The 20,029-nt window shown below is 33.6% G+C and overlaps 4 protein-coding genes across 5 annotated transcripts; 3 read left to right on the top strand and 1 right to left on the bottom strand.

The window, feature by feature from the left end:
• Positions 1-982: 982 nt before the first annotated feature.
• On the bottom strand, positions 983-5,709 carry sstn (stepping stone). The gene is made up of 9 exons (XM_066301907.1): positions 5,309-5,709; positions 5,040-5,215; positions 4,752-4,985; positions 4,049-4,443; positions 3,415-3,993; positions 3,225-3,360; positions 2,986-3,158; positions 2,146-2,718; positions 983-2,089 (listed from the first exon to the last, which is right to left on the bottom strand). The coding sequence occupies exons 1-9, from the start codon at positions 5,310-5,312 to the stop codon at positions 1,918-1,920; spliced, it is 2,442 nt and encodes an 813-aa protein (XP_066158004.1). The 5' UTR covers positions 5,313-5,709; the 3' UTR covers positions 983-1,917.
• Positions 5,710-5,850: 141 nt separating this feature from the next.
• Positions 5,851-9,905, top strand: ari-2 (E3 ubiquitin-protein ligase ari-2). Its single transcript, XM_066301908.1, has 5 exons — positions 5,851-6,449; positions 6,502-6,753; positions 7,036-7,289; positions 7,343-7,770; positions 8,549-9,905. Exons 1-5 carry the CDS (start codon positions 6,210-6,212, stop codon positions 8,824-8,826), a joined length of 1,452 nt encoding a protein of 483 aa, XP_066158005.1. The 5' UTR covers positions 5,851-6,209; the 3' UTR covers positions 8,827-9,905.
• A 425-nt stretch (positions 9,906-10,330) lies between these two features.
• On the top strand, positions 10,331-14,217 carry Phm (Peptidylglycine-alpha-hydroxylating monooxygenase). 2 transcript variants are annotated; one of them, XM_066301931.1, is made up of 6 exons: positions 10,331-10,504; positions 12,060-12,117; positions 12,180-12,267; positions 12,320-12,571; positions 12,628-12,773; positions 12,829-14,217. In XM_066301931.1, exons 1-6 carry the CDS (start codon positions 10,382-10,384, stop codon positions 13,188-13,190), a joined length of 1,029 nt encoding a protein of 342 aa, XP_066158028.1. In that variant the 5' UTR covers positions 10,331-10,381; the 3' UTR covers positions 13,191-14,217. The 2 variants fall into 2 exon arrangements, with proteins under 2 accessions (XP_066158028.1, XP_066158029.1); XM_066301932.1 differs by lacking the exon at positions 10,331-10,504 and adding an exon at positions 10,658-10,837.
• Positions 14,218-15,383: 1,166 nt separating this feature from the next.
• Positions 15,384-19,010, top strand: LOC136350355 (lysosomal Pro-X carboxypeptidase). The gene is made up of 5 exons (XM_066301930.1): positions 15,384-15,825; positions 15,874-16,056; positions 16,109-16,489; positions 17,579-17,936; positions 17,987-19,010. The coding sequence occupies exons 1-5, from the start codon at positions 15,701-15,703 to the stop codon at positions 18,410-18,412; spliced, it is 1,473 nt and encodes a 490-aa protein (XP_066158027.1). The 5' UTR covers positions 15,384-15,700; the 3' UTR covers positions 18,413-19,010.
• The last annotated feature ends 1,019 nt before the right edge of the window (positions 19,011-20,029 follow it).

The raw sequence follows: 20,029 nt of genomic DNA, 5'->3' as shown, positions 1-20,029 counted from the left end.
TGACTATTCCGCATTTTATTTTTAAACATTGCAGACTTATTTTATTAATAAACGTACTCACATGCAGCACGGCAGAGACTAGACATGTATTGGAATTTCTGAAACCATTAACCTAGTCGGTTAAATGAGTAAATTTTTGTTGAAGTGTATAAATTTCTATTGAAAAAAACGAATCGGCTCTCACCACTCACTTTTTTGAAGAATTTTGAAGTAACTAAAATTATGCATTTTCAAAAATATCATTATAGGTCCTTTATTTTAGATGACCGCAATATAAAACATTTTTTGTTTGTTTCTTACACATGATATAAAGAAAATTTTTTGTTCTCTCCGAAAATTGAAAAATGTAATATGGATGTTTTAATTAAAACAAAAGCCGATGATGATCTTAAAAAACCGAAACGTTTAGTTTTTAAAGAATGAACCCTGAAGATATTTTTTTTATCAATAATTTTATTGCGAATTTAAAAACTTACAAATCTTCTCGAAAAGAAAGATAAACAGGGGTGGCTTAGGATATTTTTGGCTCTATTTTCTTTAATTGTAACTTTTTACGCAATTTCATCACAGGAATGGAAAAAACACGATTTTCTATATTAAAAACGTGCTCTATATTAAAAAATGAATTTTAAGCAGTACCTAACTTCTTTAATTCCAGGGTTTCACATTTCCCAATATTAGATTCTATCTCTATTAGGGTCCATTTGCCAATATATGTAATTATAAAGTTTTTTGTCGTACAATTGCCCCGAGAAGTATCTTACCTACATCTAATTTTTGAACATCTTGTATGTCAACAACTATCATAACAATTTATATTGCATTGCGTTTTTACAAAAACCTTTTAGACACAATGAGTATATCCAGCTTCTGCTATCTAGATTTCATAAGTAATAATTCCTTTACACCAATCTTTAATAAATTATAACGGACAATATCTGTCACGAAAAATGGAAATACAAAAATAACTAAGTACACAAAATTTGATTTGAAAAAACAGTTTATTAAGGTTTACTAAAAGTTACAAAATAGAAAACTAGGTATTTGTTCCTTTGGTCAGTCCAAGAAGTCCATATATTGCTAAACATCACAACCACCTACTTGATTCTTAAACTATGCGCCTAACCTTTAAGGCACAATGTGCATAAGAAGTAAAAAATAAATTTACGAATTATAACAGAGCTTATGGATCAAACTATGAAATATTTTGCCGAGTATTGTAAGACCAAACAGAAAACATTCTGTAACTATTAAACAATTAAGAGAAAACCTTTATATGGTAGCATTAACCCTATTAACCCACAAACAATAATTGAAATATATCTATATATTTCCTTTTGAAAACAATGATTTAAATGTTATTCTATCACATTAAAGGTATGAGATCGAAGGGTGAAACCGTTTTCCAGAGAAGCTTAGATATACTTGCAGAAGAAGGAAACGTTGCTGTAGCATAATAATAAACAGCAGTAAAATAAAGGATCTAACAAAATTTACTACCATTTTTAGTTTTGACAACAGTAACTTAACAAAATGCGAAGAAAGTTTCCAATTGTCCCTTTTATGGTAAGTACATTAGATTAAAGAGCTACAAAAAAAGAGGAATATCATTGTATGATAATTTGTAACTTCTATAACATTTTGGTAGTTTACGCCTAATGATAACTATACATTATATAAAAACTTTCCTACTAACTCTAAAAAACCTTAGGCCCGTAAAAAAATACTATACACACGATAAAAAAACTTTTAAATATATTATTTATTGTTACAAATTATTGCGTTGTACTTTTTTGCATGTCTCCAAATTTTCTCTAAAACGCTCAAGCGAGAATATACTTTATGAATATATACACTAAAAATCTTACAATTTTAAAATGTCAACGATTATAAGAAATTAAAATCAACTTTGTGAAGTTAAACGAGAGTAGCTCCAGAGCGATTTTCCGCCCTTGGATTATTATTTTCCAGGCTCTCCCGATCCTGGTACCACGCATTCATTTCCTCGGAAAAATGTTCGGAAACTGTTATTTGGGTGAGATCAAGACTGTTGTTTAAGTTAGATTTTGTAGTTGAGGTGGTAGAATCTCTGTTTAAAATTAGCAATATCAGTAGAAACAATTGATCATTTCCTAAAAAAATTACCTATGATGCAGAAACTGCATTTTAGCAGGATACCGATGATTAACCTCCTCTTGAAACCCTTCACTCAAATTCCTTTGACTGGCAAGCCCGCCAGAAACACCCTTTCCAGTCTCCTTTTGAGGAGACTTATTGAATTTTGTTGAATATTTATAGAAATCGGACATCTCAAACGGTTTTGACTCCTCATGGTATGGTTTGACAATCCCAGCTTGTACAACAGTGCAATTCTTAGGTATATTATTATTTAATAATTCCATATTCGGAACCTCAGGTGCCACCCTAGGAGAAGGTCGGGATTCGGCAGGTATTTCCAAAGATGGTTTTATAGACAAGGGGCTTTGAACGGGTGGTGGATGAATGTTTGGTAAATGATGGGGAATATGGTGCATAAGGTGAGAGGGGAAATTTTGGCTGTGCAGGGGCATAGAAGGAGAATGCTGAGGAAGCGGCGGAGGAGGAGGGGTGCGAGTCAGGTACTTATCCTCTGAGGCGAGGTTTGCAGATACGATTGAATGTGACGATGAAATAACTGAATGGGTTGGTGATATTGGGCCGTCTAAAGAAGTTTCCAACCTAAAATGTGAATGTGCTCACAACAACTATCTCGTTTTTTACTGATACGTATAATAATAAAATGAATAAGAAAGTATAATTATATAGAACATCGTATTACATCAGGCACTCTACTTAAATATAGCATTATGGTCTTCGATAAAATTTCATTGCTGCGAGATTAAGCAATCAAATAAACATTCAACTTTTTTTAGGAAACCAAAATATATAAATTCTCTATTATATGAAACCCGATTAGTATTCTATTGTGTTCTACTATTTACATACCATTCTTTCTCTTTCTGCTTTCTTACAGCTCGAATATCCTTAAAGCTGCGGCTGTCACTTTCACATGAGGACGTGTCATCACTCGGATAAACACTATCAATAGTCTGACCTACACTGCCTAAAGATTGAGTTCGTACCAATTGCCTGTGATCTTGAGACCTCCTGTTTGTTACCTGAAAAATGATAAGCAAATATTAAAGACTGCATTCCGCTGCAATTTAGAAGTTGTTATCTCTTACTTGAGAGGGCTTAACAAAGGTGGCCTGACTTTGATCACTGTGTGTCGGTACTATGGCAAGAGTAGCAGATTTACTGTCCACTGGAGAAATTTTCCGTTGGATTCTTTTGTTTTTTCTTCTATCCAAGCTTCCGAATCTGCAAAAACCATACGTTTTGAAGACCCTTAGATCAACTTTATGAGATAAAAACCTTTTGTCTCTTTGCCAGCTACCATCCAAAGTATTAGAAGAGTACACCCAATGCATCTGCCCTGACTCAGACTTTTTCCAGCACCCACCCAAACCAGAATTCATACCATTATTTTCATATTGCTGGTGAGGTTGAATAGAAGTAGGAAATGAGCTTGCATCCACAGTATTTCTATATCCACTGGCTTCCATAACAGATCGATTGTACATAGGTTCTCCATAAATAGTGTGAGTAGGATAATATTGGACATTGCCTTGGTTTCCTGTAGGACTAGATTGAAGTACTTGGGGATACTGTTGACTCATTCTTTGTATAGTGAGGCTATGCTGAGAGACAGGGCTGTGTGACAAATGGAGAACTTCTCTACGAGCTTGAGGGCTATGCTGAGATACGGGACTATGCTGTGAAATAGGGCTGTGCTGAGAATAATGGGGTAGATATTGGTTGCCTTGTAGTACATGGGGGCTATGTTGTGATATTTGAGGACTTTGTGAGACTGATGAAGGGCTATGTATAGCCTGGTTATAAGGATGTGGATAATTGTATCCAAAGCGGGATTGATAGCAGTAAGCTTCTTGCCTACATTAATACAAAATAAGTTACAAGATGCTCTTGAAAATGACACTATCAATACCTGTCAATATAGTCATTGTATCCATTCACACTTAAACGATAAAATCCAGATGACAGGTCTTCAGATCTTGAGTAATCAAACTGAGGGTTTTCTGAATTTCTATATTGCTTGGATGTGCTTGGATATCTGGCTTCTGGATAGGTGTCTGTTGGGCTTAACATTGAAGTACTGGATTTGTTTGACAATTGACTATGTCTATGTTCCTGCTTTAGTGAGTAAGCCTCTAATGTCATCACAGACATGTTATCATCTTGTGATTCAGAAACCCTAGATTTTTTCTTAGGTTTTAGCAGTTCGGATGCTGCCTTTTCCTTCAAAATGGCTAACTCTTCTTCAAGAATTCTTAATTGTTCTTTATGCTTCTGGTATTGAGCTCTATGTTGTCGTTTTACAGTCTATGAAAAGTTTTAAAATTGTATAAAAAATATCGTTTTAGAGCTTCATTAGTTTCCATTCATTAGCTATTTTTGATATAAATTGTATCAAAATAATAATTAAACAGAAACTAATTAATATATATAACAACTGCTTTAGAAGTAATAAATATTTAATTTAAATTTGTTCCAACTGATAATAAGTTTTAAAGGTGTGATAACCAGTTAAAGGTATATACTTGACAGAAGTCTTAAGTAAAGTATACTGAGGATATTAGCACTACACACCTTTTTTATATTACATCAAAATAATAAGATTGATAACTTACTTTACTAATATTTCCTTCATTTGCTAAACCCAGAGCTGCATCCATCATTTTCATATGAAGCTGAATTTCTAATTCCAAATCAGTGATCTTTTGTCTGTCCTTGTTAGTATCATTAAAAGTTAATAAACTTTCATTGAACTGAAAAGCTGTTCCTATTTTTCGTCTTATAGTAGGAGGGGTTTCTCCTATTTCCAGGGGCATTTCCGGAGGAGTAATACCTGTTAGTTCTGCCTCCTAAAGAAAAATTTCTAATAAAAAAGAGTAAAATTTAAAATTCGGCAAGATTACCTGGATGCATAAGGCTTTTAGTTCTTGGTTACATTTTGCTAATTTCTCTTCTATGTGGCGCTTTTTTTCTTCAAGTATAATTTTTCTAGCAGCACTATTGGTGTTGGGAGATACCATTTTTTCTGGTTTTGTTTCACTCGAGGTTGAAGCTACTGCCAATCCATCCTGTAAGAGTGCTAAAACATAAAAATGGGTGTTTGCATTATTTGAATTTAAATGTAATCTAAAATTTTGTGATTTGTGAACGTAAAAAATATGACAATTCTTACCCATTTTTGAAGTGGCATGAATTAATATCTCATAATTCTGCTATGCACTGTTCTGCTCTACATTTATGACTAATAGAAGGAAAATTATTAATTACAACCTTATTTTTCATTGGACACAATTATGATAAGGCTGTGTATGTCATTTTTAGATTATTTATTCATAAGGTCTACTACTGTCCTGGAAATTGTTCTAATGCAACAAGTTGTATGGAAACTTAAAGTAGTCTCACTGATAAGAGTAGTAGGTCTTGTATATAGTTAATAAACTAGTTAAGTCGATTGCTATTTTCCTTGCATAAAACACGTGAATTTTACCGGAAATCTTATTTTATTTTAGAAAATCCATTGATAAATCTACTATTTATTGATATTTCAACTTTCAACAACAAAACAATAAAAATGATGAAACTTCATTTTAGGAAAAAAATTGACCTGCCAAAAACGTTAAATATGTGTCATGTTAATCAGTTGTCAGTATGTAGTTAAAGGTTTTGTTCACAGATGGTCTAGACGCAGATATCAGTAGTTATACCTATTTTTGGTAAAAAATTTACTTACAGAAAAAAAAACAGATATTAACTTACTTAGAGGAGTAAAAAATGAGGTATTAAAATTTTTTTTTGATAAATTGTTACTATACATACAAACTCCCAGACTACCTAAGACGCCATTAATAAAAATTCATTTGATTTAATTAATTCAAGACATATGACACTTTCCCAAATGGCGACCGAAGTCTCAAGGTAAAAATAAAGTGTGTTTTATTTAAATCTTGGATTATTGTCTCTATTATCAGCAATATTTTAATATCTAGCCGGTGCAAGAATCTATTTATCAAATCATTTTAAATATATAATGTTTTAAGCAGTGTCAGATAGTGTGTTTCTCAGTAACATTTGATATGGCTACCTCACAAACTAATGAATCTGACATGGACTGTTCTGATAATGAGGATTGTTATGAAGACTATAATGATTACTATAACGATGACAATAGCGACGTTGAGCAAATAGATCCCTCTAAAACTGATCCAGAGTATTTTGAATACAAGTGCCTCTCTGAGGAAGAAGTGGAACGTCTTTTAAATGAAACTGTAGAGAGTTTGAGTAACCGTCTTGTTATAAGTCCTTCGTTAGCCAAAGCAAGTACCTACCTACTATATATATAATAGTTTATCTAAGTTCCAGTTGTAGGTTCTATTACATAGTCACCTTTGGAACACAAACATAGTTATCCATAAATATAAAGAAAACCCACAGCAAACTTTAATCTGGGCTAAAATTGACCCCCTATTGCCTGCAAAGAATATTATATTTACATCTACTTACATGGCTTGCCCAGTCTGCATCACTACTCAAAGCATAGATAAATTTTTTCATTTGTCATGTGCACACATGTTTTGTAAAGATTGCTGGACTACCCATTTTGAAGTTCAAGTCAGCCAGGTAAGAATTTTTTGGTGCAGATAATAATTATAGTTTTTCGGATATCCACAACTGTAGAGTTTACTTTTTAAGAAATAGTGCATGGTTTTTTCACATATTCAAACATTTATCACAAACAATTAAGCATTATACAGCTATTTTTTACCTGATTTTTTTTCTTTCCACGATCATGAGTGTTGTAAATTGCTAAATTACTTGAAAGTTAAATTTTTTTTCTAAAAAGTCTTCATCTTTCTTACTTGTTAAAAAGAGATAGCGTGAAGAATAGAATGACCATTATAGGGCACCTCAACTGCTATAAGCTGCATGGCCAGGGATTGTGCAATTCTGGCTCCTGAAGATTTTGTATTGAAGCACCTTCAACACAAAACCAGCATCCGAGAGAAATACCAGCACTTTACTTTTCAAGATTATGTGAAATCTCACCCTCAACTAAGGTTTTGTCCTGGTCCAAATTGTTCCATTATTGTTCACAGTAGTGAAATAAAAGCTAAAAGAGTCTTGTGCCAGCAGTGCAAAACTGCTTTTTGTTTTAGGTACCTAAAATATTTTCTAAGGTGAACACTGTTATGAATAGCAAAGTTTTTAGATGTGGGTGTGACTATCATGCACCAACAGATTGTCAAGTAATTAAAAAATGGTTGACAAAATGTGCTGATGACAGTGAAACAGCAAATTACATCAGTGCTCATACCAAAGACTGCCCAAAGTGCCACATATGCATAGAAAAAAATGGAGGCTGTAACCATATGCAGTGTTACAACTGCAAGTATGATTTCTGTTGGATGTGTCTAGGGGATTGGAAATCCCATGGATCTGAATATTATGAATGCTCAAGATACAGGGAAAATCCCAACATTGCCCATGAATCTGTGCATGCACAGGCAAGGGAAGCTTTGAAAAAGTATTTGCATTATTATGAAAGATGGGAAAACCACTCAAAATCTTTAAAGTTGGAAGAACAGACCTTGGAAAAGCTTAGGGCTAGAATAAACCAGAAAGTAATGTCTGGTTTAGGTAAGCTTATATTTTGTTAAATATGTTGTTCAGGTACTGGGTGTACAACTAAGACAGGTTGCTGACTATATCTTGGAAACTATAAATAGCAGAAATTCAAGATATAAACATTATGGAATATGATCAAGAAAAACATTTTAAAAATATTTTTGTCATTGTAGCATTATCAGTTTCACTGGCAGCAGCAACATAATAAGATGTATGGACAATCTTTATATGTGAGACAATTTTTAGGTATATCCATTATTATAAATTTTTTTCACAGTAGTAATATTAAAATAACGATTGAAACCCTAGAGTTAGGTTTACAAGGATTCTCTCTGTTCCCTAACCTTTTTCTTCATAAAATCGCCGATCGCTGGTGCATTGCCAGCCGACTAATCTTTTGTAGCTTAGATGGATCTTGTTTCTTCTCAATTTATATTCTTTAAAAAGTGACATTGAACATTATCTTTTATAGTATCCGAGATATACACGGCAACATTTCTTAATTGAATGCATGCTATTTACAAGGCAAAACAAGGTACATTAAAAAATTAAATTTTTTAATACTTTTTGTTAAGCAAATAATCTTCTGTTTTACAGTTACTAAGGCCTAAATACTTGACCCTAAAAAACCCAAATATTAAATATTAACTTAGAAAGTATTTTGCATAGGCACAATTATATCAAATTAAGGTACTTTAAAATCCTGAACAAAAAAGGCAAAAAAAGTAGATTATTTCTATAATAAAAAGTGCACTATTGTTTTTCTGTATTATTGAACAATAAATTTTAGGCACATGGATAGATTGGCAATATTTATTTACTGCAGCCAATTTATTGGCAAAATGCCGTTACACTTTGCAATACACATATCCATTTGCCTATTATATGGACCCTGGCCCAAGGAAGGAGTTGTTTGAGTATCAACAAGCACAATTGGAGGCTGAAATTGAAAATTTGAGTTGGAAAATAGAAAGAGCCGAAACGACCGATAGAGGGGACTTGGAAAATCAGATGGATATTGCAGAGAAACGACGAACCACTCTTTTGAAAGACTTCTTAGATGTGTGATATTTTTTTATTTAGTTGATTTTTGAGATAAATAATGGCAAGGTGCCACTTCCCAGCTCATTTTGCAACTAATTATCAACTGTGATTATCCGATAAAATTGGGCAAGTTCATCAAAGTTTCCTTTGATTTAATTATATTTTAAGACAACTCAGTTTATATGCATTGGCCACATAATTTTATTCCATTGGAAGACCATAATATGTGGCAAAGTGTATATTTTTTCATTTAGGTCCACTTACTCATAATAATGACCTTACTTTTTTTAGATTATATTATTGATCTTAAACTAGTCACGAACTTAATTATTTAACTTGAACCTATAATTAATCTGAATAGTTTTAGGAGATGTGCACTTAGACTTATTACTCCCATTCTGTATGTGTTACATGGTCTATTTTTGCTTAATCATATTTGCTAGGTTTATGTGCTCTGAGCCGTTTTAAGTTCCTTAGGTAAGTTTGCAGAGCTATTTTTTATTTAAAACAATATTTTAAAGCCTTTTAGCATAGACCAAAAATGTTCAAATTAATATTGTACTACTTATACAGAGCTAATCTAAAACCTCTCCTTTGGCATCAAAAATACCTATCTTTGGACAGGGGAGATTTTAGGAAGGCATTGTGTGTTTCCCTGATTTCCATTAGGAAATCTTAAGCTAAAGTGAAAAGAATGTCTAAATAAATGTTGACTCATAATCATAAGTTGAATATATTTATAAATCAGGAATAGAGAGTATTTCTAATACATATAAAGTCAGTTTCGTGGGTCACGCAAATTACAAAACCTTGTCCAGTTTTTATAACTTGTGCTTTTATGATTTTTAAATAATTTTACTTTATTAGAATGTGTTAATTTTCGTTGAGAGTAGATTATGTTTGAAATATATAATTATGATCCTATATTAGCCAATTGTGGAAAAACAAACTCGACCTGCGAGTAAAATTATTTTGCATTTGCAATTATATGTAAATAAAGTCGATGCTTTTGTTGTTCAAGCAATGTAAATTTTAAAAATCAGTCCGGATTGTATTGTCTATGAAATTTATATGACAATTAAATAAATTTTTGCTCTATTTTACTTGTTTTTTATTTAAATCAGTCTCATAAAAGGTAGTTAATTGAATAGTAAGGAAAAAACCGCTGACTCCATATGGCGTATAACGTCAATTTGAATGCGTTTTTACTGAGTTTCATTATGTCCAGTGTTCTTTTGTTAAATAATAAAGTAATGATTTATTTGCTTTGTAATAAAATTGCGAATACATTTTCTTATCTAATCTGCTTTCGACCTGTGCCAGAACAATTACTTGCGAAGTTAATTAAAGCAGAATTTCCAACTTTTTATTTGGTTTCGTCAATCGCTAGGGGCATAAATAGAGACAGATAGAAAATACAGCTTTTCCTGTAATAATAAAAGAGGGCATGACAATCCGGGAGCGTAGGCGTTTAGAGTGCTGCCTACGTATCTTCTGCCGCTAGGTTTGACGTCATATCCCTCCTAACCTCAAAGTATATTTGACATTAAATTTAAAAACAATCGATTCATTATTGATAATGAGTAGTAGCCATATGTTTGGCCTTTTAATTTTCTTGTTTTTTTCGATATTTGCCGAAGTGACATGGGGCTCAGATCTGAAAAAGTATCCCCTTTTGATGCCCAACGTCCATCCATATCGGGTAAGACTTCCTTAAACAATTCTGTAATTTATTTTTATTCACTCTCTTCTTGAGTCTTAAGAAATACAAAAAATATGGCGCCATATTTGTTATTAAATTGCAATTGCATTATAAAAATCACCTTAAGACGTACTTAAATCTATTTCTTGCGTATGTGGGAGACATGGTACGCCTTAATACAGGTTTTACTTCAAGTATTTATCTAAAGTGATTGCAAGTTCAACTAATATGTTGGGGTTCTTATTTTTTGTAGTTTTTTCTATGATTTCTGAACAAATGTGTTCAGATTTTAAAAAGTATTCTTTTTTAATGCCTAATTTTCATGTATTTAGGGTAAGAAAATATCACTTAGTTTCGTTAATTTTGTTAATCACCACATTCTTGTCCATAGCAGAGTTTATTGATTTATAAATTAACATGAAGAAAAAGTAACCATATTGGTTAGATTGTAAATAACAGTGCACTTAGGATGTGAATATGTATGATGATACATTGTTTAATTACTGTTTAACAAATATTTTATACAGACGGACAGCTACCATATTTTTCCACAGTACCATAACCTTAGGTGTATTATGGCCCACTCAATGTAAGACCTCCTTTGCACTTAACTGATAATTCTCTACAATTTTTGGGTTTGTTGCATGCTTAACTAGCTCTGTAGGACATCCTGTTTAGGCCTTCTGGCCTGACTACTTCTGTGTAAAATAGACCTTACCCTTATCTGGCAATTTCCACATATTTGCAAGGAAATGGTTCATGATCATCTTCTCCCCAATGCACAGCCATCATTCCAATATCTTAGAGATATTCATGTTATGCAAGTGAACTCTGAGAAATAATACTCATTTCTTACTTAACTGTATAACACAGTATGCTGTTGTGGATCAGTCAGAAATTTTTTCATGTGTGCCTTCATATCAAGTAGATTTTTCTAATGCTTCAAGAAAATCATCTCACTCAATCTTTGTAATACAAAAGCAACAATAGTGAACAATCTAAATTTTCATTAATTACTGGGACAAGAATTATAGTTAAAGTTGAAATTATTATATGAAATTATATGTTTCCAAAAAGCACACATTGAGTCTTTTATAAGTTTAGTAAAAAATTATTAGAGCCACACAAGTATTTGTCCAAAGCAGTAACCAATTTTTAAACAACCATAATAATTGCGTGTACATATTTTGTACTAAAAATAAGTGTTGCATGATTTGCATATAGTATACTTTGCTCACCAGTAGTACCAGGTAACTTCTTTGTATAAAATAATATACACAGGAGCGCCACAATAGATCCCTGAGGGTACTTCATAAGTTAAATTTACCTTATTAGATACAATTTTTTGTCCTGAAGATCAAGTTCAATATCCCGTTGTATTTTATGCTTCACATACAATTCCATTAAATGTAATGCATTATGTCTAATACTATACTCATACCATGCTTATTTTGAATTTATTGAGTTAATAATATTTAACGCTTTAGAAAGATCCAGGGACATAGCCACTGTTCACGAATTTTTCTGCCCCTTCAAGTTCTTTCTTTTTTTGCAGGATGACTTTTATGTTTGTACCCCTATCAAAATAGTACCAGACAAGTCATTTTACATTGGTAAGTTTTAATTTTAGGTATTCAATCTTTATAATGCTACTATTTACATTTCTTATTGTCAGTTGGATTTGAACCCAATGCCTCAATGAATGTAGTTCATCATATGTTGCTATTTGGTTGCTCAACTCTAGCTTCATATGACGCATACTGGTAAATCTCAATTTTTCATTTTGCAATGGTATTATGTTGTATCATTAAATAGGAATTGTGGGGAAATGGCTGATTCTGAATGGGATGGAAGGTTGCAAAAAGCTACTCCATGTGCACAGGGGAGTCACGTGATTTATGCATGGGCTCGAAATGCTAAACCTTTAAAATTACCTGATGATGTTGGCTTTTTGGTTGGCAAGGGTACGCCCATTAAATATTTAGTCATGCAAATCCATTATACAAAAAAGTTTCCTGAGGGTCAAACAGATAATTCAGGACTTTTTTTGCTGTACACTCAACGGGAGTGAGTATTTGTTTTGAGTTTTTCAGAGAAATTTTTCATATGTGTGTATTTTAAAGACAAAGCAAGTTAGCAGCAGTACTATTATTGGCAGTGGGAGGGCGAATACCTCCTCATAACATCACCCATATGGATGTGGAGTGTAGGATCAAAGAGAATAAGGTGCTGCATCCTTTTGCTTACAGAACTCACACTCATTCGTTAGGTGAGTTAAAAACAATATATTATATATAAATATTTGCATTGTTTTATGCTTTCAGGTCGCGTTGTATCAGGATATAGAGTTACTAGAGATAACAAGATCGATCATTGGCATCTTTTGGGCAAAAGAGACCCATTGACTCCACAAATGTTTTACCGAGTTTTCGACGAAACCCCCATAAGGCAAGGAGACAAAATTGCTGCTCGTTGCACGATGGATAGTACCGAACGAGAAGAATACACAGAAGTGGGTCCGACAAACAAGGATGAAATGTGCAATTTTTATTTGATGTATTATGTGGAAGAGGGAAATCCCCTCGAGACGCCTAGCTGCTATGATATGGGCCCTCCCAATCAGTTTTGGCAGAATAACGACGAATTGAATAACATTCCTGATAAAGAGGCTTCGTCTCTTTATTAAGAATGTTAACAAAGTCTTTACTGCTTGACATACAGGGCTGCTCAAAATTTTCGTTTCAATAATTGAGAGTTTTTTTTACCTGGATTTTCCAATTTACTGCTTTTGAAAAGGTGCTGTATTGCTTTCCTATGTCTCTCGTTAAATTGACGTTATACACTAAGAATCAGTTGCACAAAATTTGTAGATTTCTTAGTGTATGGCCAATATTTTAATTGATCTAAAAGCTTGTTTTATTATTCTTTGAATTATTTATTATTTAAAAGACTGCGGAAGAAAATGAGAATATTTAGTATTATTTTGTTTTGAGAAATCTCAACAACTTTTATATATTTAAAAAAAATTTTTTAGTGAATTTATTTTTGTATTGTATACGGTACCTATAATCTTCAGGGACTTCTTGTATCTTATCATATCAACTAAGTATTGCTTAATTATAGTAGCAATTGTTTAACAATATCACAATTTATTTTTGAAATTATTTTTTTAATCATACATGTGTAGTTAAATCAACATAGTAACATTAACATTAACAAGAAGTTAAATTCTATGATTTACGATAATTATAATATATTTAAGGGCATTTCCTAAACCTCACATAAGCCTTTGAGGTATACTTAAAGACTTACATAATAGAGTCAAATTATGTCATGTAATATGTAAACTAGAAGTAACCTGTAAGAAGTATAAATAGAATAGACATAGTCTAAAATTCTATAAAGAACCATCTTAGAATATATTCGGTATTTCGAACTTAACCGCATTGAACATTCCAATATATTTATTTATTATATTTATTCCTTTTTCTAGTCGAAGCAGCATTTAGCTGGAATTTTAAGATGGTATTTTTGGACATTTTAATCTGTGGTTTTAACATGTTGCCTACTGCAAGGTATGTATCTGTTTCATTGTGATTGGTTTTGAAGTTTTTAACTAGGTTAACGTTCCACCAAATATTTTATGAGGTTGAGTTTTTGAATTATACCTATATGTTACTACTGCAAATAAATAAAACTGTTTCGAAACTGAATATGTGTGCTTTAATTTAAACGTTGGATTCAAGAAAGTTACACGTAGAATACGTGCCTTTTCCACTTATAATTCTTAGAGATGGATCATTCACGTCGGGTATATGTGGACTTACGGCAGTCCCGTTGAATTAATGAAACTGACAAGTCTACTGAGGTGTAATTTTTTAATACCGCTGGGCAATACAATTAATTGGTTGCCCCAAATATGCCGTTCTGACACGCATCAAAGTTGGACATTCTGTCAGCATCTGTCCAGACGTGTAGTTATGTGCCCATTAGATTATGATATCGTCTGAAGTCGATGCTCTTGTATATCATGTACAGTTGTCAAGCGGTGCAGGAGTATGTGCTTAATCATTGGTGAGTGGTGTGTGGGGGGTCGAGGTAAAGGGCACCGTGTTGGAGCTCCTTATTCCCTATTACAACCACATGGGAATTCTCCTGGTGAATGAATTGGGACTGCTCCATATTACAAGGATCCTCTAAAGGGTAAGTTGGTAGGAAAAGGGGTTGAAATGTCAGCGTTCTCGAAACCTATAGAGTTGTATCTAAATGCATATGTTGAGGAAATTTTGCTGTGTGAGATCTATCTCCATGAGATATTCATGAACATCTGTATTCGTAGGTTTTAGGTGGTTCTACTAGGGGATAAATAACATATCTGTTTGCACTGTAGGATGATATCCTATATCATGTCTACAAGATAACTTTTTGTTCTGTCGGAATTAAAGGACCTCCCTCCTTTGTCCGAGAGAAAAGCTACATTTTAGGTTGCAGAGGCGCTCAATATCGTAGCTTTGATGTGCAATTTCTCCTCATTGCAGACTGCTTCCAGAAGGGGGTGCTAAACGTAGAGTCACTTCGGGAAACTTTTATAGACCTTTTTTACGAAATTGAGGGTTAGCGAACGGTTGGCAGCCTTTCCAGCGCGTTTGACTGGACGTGGTGGAATCTAGAAGAGCCTGTTCCTCGCCCACCTCGAAGGTGGTTCACGACTTGAAAGTGCGTATGAGGAAATTACTTAGACGAGGTTGGTATGCAACAAATCCCTTAGACTCTTAAACAATGTGCCTTAATTTATAATGAGATCCATTCACTTTATTTCAATTGTATTTCTATAGGTATCAAAAAATGTTCTTAGATTTGTGAAATAAATGGTAACCTTCACGCGTAACGTTGATTGCTCATGTAGGATACTAAAGAAGTTATCTAAGTCACAAATTTGTTAATTCGTATAACTATTGGAATTTTATGCATATTATGTCTTTTATAGGATTTTTCTGCTTGGTGTTTAATTTCGTTGGCATTTAAAACATACTTAAATGCAATCTTATCAAAATAAGTAATAATTTAGCCTGTTTGGCAGAATTAATCAGTCGACTATTGTTTAGATTATTTAATAAATAAATTAAGTAGGGTTTATCAAGAGAGGTCGAAGTGTAATGACATTATTAGTAAAGTAGTCGTCTAAATGAAATCATAATGCCCGCCGCAATAAAAGCTGCGTTTGTCTTGTGTGTTTTACAAGTTTCCCTTTGGAGAGTTCATGGTGAAGATGAGTACAGATTTGTTACTAAATATATTGATATGCCTTTGGATCACTTCAGGTAAGTTTCTTTTTATGTAATCAATGTAAAATAAATAAATTATTGCAGTTTCACCAACAACATCACCTTTAAACTGAGGTATTTGGTAAATGATACTTTTTTTGGCGAAGACAAACCCATTTATTTCTACACTGGAAATGAAGGGGATATATCAATGTTTGCCCAAAACACCGGGTTCATGTTCGATTTGGCTGAAAAAAAGGGAGCCCTCATTGTATTTGCCGAGCACAGGTTCGGATTTAGTCTAATTGTCACAATTAGCAATAACTGTGTTATGATATAGGTTTTACGGAAAAACTCTGCCATTTGGAAACGATTCTTATGTATCTCCTAAAAACCTTGGCTATCTAAGTACCCAGCAGGCCTTAGGGGATTTCGTATATTTGATCAACGACCTTCAGAGACAGTATGTCAAGGACGGAAGTCCTTTGAAAAAACTACCCGTTATAGCTTTCGGAGGCTCTTATGGAGGAATGTTGGCTTCTTGGCTGAGAATTAAATATCCTTATAGTGTCATAGGTGCTATAGCCAGTTCAGCACCAATTTGGCAGTTCAAGGGACTCACTCCATGTCAGAACTTCTACAAAATCACCACGGACGTGGTGAGAAATTTAGGTACAGAGAAATGTGTTCAGACCATTACGAAAGTTTGGGCAGCATTAAGGTACGACGAGTGGTAATGTTTTGGTTAAGGTTTTTAGTGGAATGTAAAAGTAGCGGTCTTGTTGGCTAGGCGCGGAGGGTGGGGGGGGGCATTGATTTTTCTTCTGTAATGAAAATTTAAGACAGAGTGTTTCTAATACAGTCAAGACTATTATAGTGCCTTTTTCGCTGTTATGCGCATGAAGTTTCAGTGGATGCAAGCAAAAAGTAATAATTAAGCGGTTGATAAGAGCGACTACTGGTTCCACTTCCATTGTCAATAATTCGCTAGCGTTTTTGACTCCCAAGTAGTACGTCTTAATTTGAGTGTGTGTGTGTGGTTCTATGTGATTTTGGAGAAGGTAAATTACGCGTATACAAGCAAATTTGAATATGTTCTTCGAGAATAAATTCCATGATAAATTTTCATGTAGTCTATCTCTACAAATACTACGATAGAAATAGTATCTTTAGAACGCATAAATTGAAAAATAAACCCTTTTTGTAACGTAATCCGTTCTTGGATTAAGGCGCACTGCTTGGGAGTTAATGACGGTACTCTGTTTCCTTCGCACTTATCAATCTCCTAATTGCTTTTCGTTTGTACTCATTAAAACCTCCTGTGCATACAACGAAAAAAGGGATAAAAGCCGCATAAAAGGAAATTTTTATCAACAAATTCTTAAAATGAGGAAAATAGCAGAAAATCTTTAAAATTTTGCCATAAGTATTTTAACAAAGCCCATTCTGAAAGTTGGGAATCCGTCTATAAATTTTTCGTAATACTCCTTAGTTATCTATTGCCCAGGTAGGTATTCGGAGCAGGGTATCCAGAAAAATTAAATATTTTACGATATCTACATGAATAATTGGCATTTAATCTCTTTTAAACATCTTTAAAGTTCACATTATTGATTCCATACAATCCTATCTGTTCTCTGTATTAAACTCAAATCAACAAAACACACAGTCAAATATCCTGAATAGGGGTGGGGGTGAATAGGCTCCATTACATTAACACTTAGAAATTTTTGAAACAAATTTAAAATGTTGCTCTGTTTTTACGTTTTACGCCTCTTACATGGACCTTAAAACTTACGTAAATTTGCAGGAACCTTACTAGAACTGATAAAGGTAAAGCAAACGTATCCTCTCAGTTTCAACTGTGTGCTGCGTTGAAAACTGACGATGATGTTGAAACCTTGATTGGCTGGTTGGAAAATGTTTATGTGAATATTGTCATGGTGAACTACCCATATCCTACCAATTTCTTGGCTCCATTGCCCGGACACCCTGTTAGGGAAATTTGCGAGCAAAGCGATAGTGTCAGCTACAATGATGATGAAGGCTTGGTGATTGCTATCACCAAAGGATTGCAGGTTTATACTAATTATACTGGTACTACTAAATGTAACGATTTGCTTCATACTGCTTCTTCAAATTTGGGAGAAAAAGGTTGGAACTTCCAGGTAAATTGCGTCAATTTAATTAATTTCTTAAATGCTATTTTGGTGAATAGTCCTGTACAGATATGATTATGCCGATGTGCAAGACCGATGAAGATATGTTTGAAAACGCCCCTTGGAACTTCGAAGAGTTTTCTAATTCCTGCTTCCAGCAGTTTTTGGTTCGCCCTCGTAACGAAGAAGTTCCAATTTTGGAGTTTGGAGGGAAAGACCTTGCTACGGCTTCTAATATAGTTTTCAGCAATGGCCTTCTTGACCCTTGGTCCAGTGGAGGTGTAGTAACCAATATTTCGTCTGAAGTTCTTGCAGTTCTCATTCCAAATGGGGCTCATCACATGGATTTGAGGGCTTCCAATCCTCTTGATGGAATAGATGTTAAAATTGCAAGGCAAGTTCATGAAAGAGAGATTGATAAGTGGCTTGCTAAGTTTTATTCGAAAAACTTCGCACTACCAGTTGAGCTGATTAGGCACTTGTAATTACTACACGAAATCACAAACATACGAACACTTAGTGGAGATTTATTATCGATTATAGTTAGCGATAAATCTACTGCAGTAATGTGGATGTGGAAATAATTCAAAACCCATTTAGGTCATTAGATTCCAAACGTGTCTGCTTTTAGAAAGCGGAAAATTTCGGTTATGAACATGGCAAAATTAAGCAAATTTTGGCTTTTTTATGTGATTATTTAGTAAATAAATAAAAAATAAAATGAAACATCAAGTTTTTGGAAGTCAAATTGCTTAGCTTTTCAAGGATTCAATATTGAAATTTGTCAAGTTTGAAGGTTTTATTGCGTTTTCCATCGGCATGTGTTGTCGAAACACTCTGTAAGTCCTAAAGTAATTTTAAGATATTCGCCTTCCATTACCTTACAACTTTATATTAAATTTTTGTCTGCAACTCAAATAACAGGAGCGATATGGCTTGTAGCGTCAATCCCACTACAAGCCCACCTTGTATGTAAAATTTCGGGAATCTGGAATATGAGGGTATCAGTTTTGCTCTGAAAACTCAGGAGAGTCAAATAGGCACTTGCAATTACTATATGAAAATATATAAATTTTAAAACTTGCTGGAGATCTATTATTGATTATAGCGATAAATCTACAGTAATGTGGATGTGGAAATAATTCAAAACCCATTTAGGGCTGGTGATATGAATAGTAGAGGACAAATTACGGCAGTAATCGGCTGCGGGCAATTGAAAATATCTCATTGTAATGGCATAAACGAATTTTGTCTAATTATTAATTTTGGAAGTTGACTTCGTACAAGCAGAGGCGCTGCTTGGTCATCGAACAATTCTACTCATTATAAAAGCAATCTCAGAAAACTTGAGCGCATATATAGTGAATTCTAGAGGAAAGACCGTTAGTCTGGTACATAAACCAGACAACTCCTAAATCTTAGCTATTGAAAACACTCGAGAAGCATCCCCAATACTCTAATGAGACCCTCAAGTCGGAGATGTGAAGTGTGTTCGTCACATGCCGTCTCCATATAATCTTGATTCTCATAAATTCGACATTGCGAAGGATGTAGTCTCAAGGTGTTGGAACATTCTAAATTCAGGGAATCCTTGTTCGTGTCAAAGAAAATAATTAGATTTCTGGGGGTTTGAATAATTCAAATGGTTTTGTTTGATGAACACGATAGTACGAAGACGTTCCAATTATACTAGAGTTTGAGTTTCTAAAAATGCTTATTTCGATGCATTCTACGTCCACATAGGCAATTTCCGGTGTGTTTTCCCAGTTAAACCCCGGTTCGATATTTCCACTCAACGTTTTGATGAAATTATGTTAAAAATGGCATTGTGAAAAGGTATAAAAATATTGTCAAGTTTGCTTTACCCATTTAGTTCGTTTGATAACCTAATATACCAGTCAGGAGGACGCTCTTCTTCACGATTCGTTACCAATGATCCTGATTTTGCTCTCTCTTTTCGGAGCTTAATATTCCCAAAAAATATTTTTGCTATTTCCATCGACGAACAAGTTAAATTACCCAAAAAACGCCAAATTACATTTTGCGTTTTAACATACATGATACATAAAAGAATGAAACAAATAAGGAAACGACATCTCCAA

Source organism: Euwallacea fornicatus, chromosome 3, assembly GCF_040115645.1.
Source record: "Euwallacea fornicatus isolate EFF26 chromosome 3, ASM4011564v1, whole genome shotgun sequence".
NCBI classification, from domain to species: domain Eukaryota; kingdom Metazoa; phylum Arthropoda; class Insecta; order Coleoptera; family Curculionidae; genus Euwallacea; species Euwallacea fornicatus.
The sequence above is the reverse complement of the archived record's forward strand: the minus strand, read 5'-3'. Positions and strand labels throughout refer to the sequence as shown.